Source organism: Trichechus manatus, unplaced genomic scaffold, assembly GCF_000243295.1.
Source record: "Trichechus manatus latirostris isolate Lorelei unplaced genomic scaffold, TriManLat1.0 scaffold00112, whole genome shotgun sequence".
NCBI classification, from domain to species: domain Eukaryota; kingdom Metazoa; phylum Chordata; class Mammalia; order Sirenia; family Trichechidae; genus Trichechus; species Trichechus manatus.
In genome coordinates, this window is record NW_004444048.1 from 3,051,372 (window position 1) to 3,053,367 (window position 1,996).

Consider the following 1,996-nt stretch of genomic DNA (forward strand, 5'->3'; position numbering starts at 1 on the left):
TTTGTGGCATTTTCAACATTAGCATTTGCATTCCTTTAGTCATAGCTATAAATTGAAACTGTTCTACATAACACTAGATAATGACAGAAAAATCCAGATGTATTAAACCCATTGGTAACAGCTATTCAAACCGAGAAAAGCTTAGTCTGGTACATTTGACCTCACTGGCTAAGAATGAATGATGTGACTCTCTACTATAATAGATGGCAGACCTTGAGGAAAATATACTAACTGTACTGCTCAGTACTATAATGAATTCATCTGCTTATGTTTTTAATATAAACTATTTCCAAAATTAATAGAACTGTAATAAACCAACACTGCATGGGGCCACTTTTACTGAGACATAATACATAAGACTTGTTTTAGCCATGTAAATTCAAGGAATATTTCAAATGATATAATTTCTAATTATTATTTCACAATTTTCTAATTAATATGTAAAGTTCTTGTGTAAAATTTCAATGAGTTTCTGTAAAAATTTAATTGTAGAAAATTAATTGTGATAAAGGAGCTTATGGGGGAAAAATTATCCAATATTTTGATCATATCAAAATGAAACATTTTTAGATACTCTTTTCATACTTGCAACAATGTTAATATCTTTTCACATGTTCTTTGTTTTCAATGACAAATCCTGCCAAATTTTAAGTTAGGTTCAATTTTTATTTTAAGTGATTTTACTGCATATTTAAATAATAATTCCAGGGCCTGTATACTCCTTCTTGTTTGTTTGTTTTCTCTCTCTCTTTAGACATCATTTTGTTACTTTCATTCACAACTTATTGATTTAAGTGAGTCACATGGTCAAGTCTAACTTCAAGGGGATGAGGAGTATAATCCTCCTATATGTCCAGCAAAGGGAAGAAAAAGAGATCATCTAGTAATGCTTCTACACTAGCTGACTGGTAAAATGAAATTATTTTAAAAACTCTTTGTATTGCTCATAGAACACTTCAACAACAAATTTTCAAACAAGAACAAATCACTCATTTTCCCACCTCTCTACAATATCAGCTACATATAGGTTCATGGGTTCTCCTCCTGTTACATCTTTTTAATTTTTATAGAGTTGTAATAATAACTAACACTACTCTTTTTACTATTATGTTATATCCATTTTCCACATTGGTATAGTCTTTATAATTTTTGATGCTGGGAGAATATGTAAAATGAAAATTTTCAATCAAATACATCTCTAGAATATCTAGTAATTCCTATTCTCATTTCATATTTGTATTCAATGTAATCCTTAACCATCACTTTCATTTAAAGAAGATAAACCAATTCTTAGAGCATTTGCAGAAAAACTGGACACTTCTGTCACTTCCAAAAATGACTTCTACAATATACTTATCTTGATCTTTGACTATGGCCAAACAAAAAACAAACAAAACTGCTTAGTTCTAAGGAAATATTACTAAATTCTCAAGGGACAATTTATCCAAACGTAATAAGTAAGCAGACTGAAAAGTCTGGAAATAGAAAAATGAGCAGAAACCAGCTGAAGGAAGTATGAGTAACAAATTGCTCAAATCATATGTGATTACGGCTAACGATGTCAAGTTTTAAGGGTACAAAATTTTAAGAAAATCAATTTTTATATAAAATTCTTTCTTACAAAACCAAAAGCTAGGGAAGTGACACAGTAATGTAAGATAATCCTTCAGTTTGTGAAATTTTTTAGCGCAAGTTCTGTTTAATGGCAAGTTCCCTGTTCCCTTAAGTGAGTTTGAAACATAATAAACACATAAAAAATTAATGTTTCAAATATTTTCAGGAGCATAGTAAGTATACAAATGAGCAATACCTGTACTGAACTTTAAGATGTTGAAGCAACTAGCTCAACTATGAATGGCGACTAGTAATGGAAGGCAAGGAAAACAAGAATGCACATTCAAAATTGAGCCATTGCCAAGAAAGTGACATTCAGGCAATTTCTAGTTGTTTAGGAAAAATCTTTCAGTTGCTTCAGGGAATCTAATAACACTACCTG

The 1,996-nt window shown here is 30.4% G+C and overlaps 1 protein-coding gene across 1 annotated transcript in view; it reads right to left on the reverse strand.

Annotated features, from left to right (window-relative positions):
• Positions 1 to 1,996, reverse strand: part of DNAI7 (dynein axonemal intermediate chain 7) — a 46,694-nt gene that overhangs the window by 25,049 nt on the left and 19,649 nt on the right. The window contains exon 5 of the mRNA XM_023738098.1: positions 1,104 to 1,155. Coding sequence (XP_023593866.1) covers positions 1,104 to 1,155 — 52 coding nt within the window. The remainder of the gene's footprint in view (positions 1 to 1,103; positions 1,156 to 1,996) is intronic.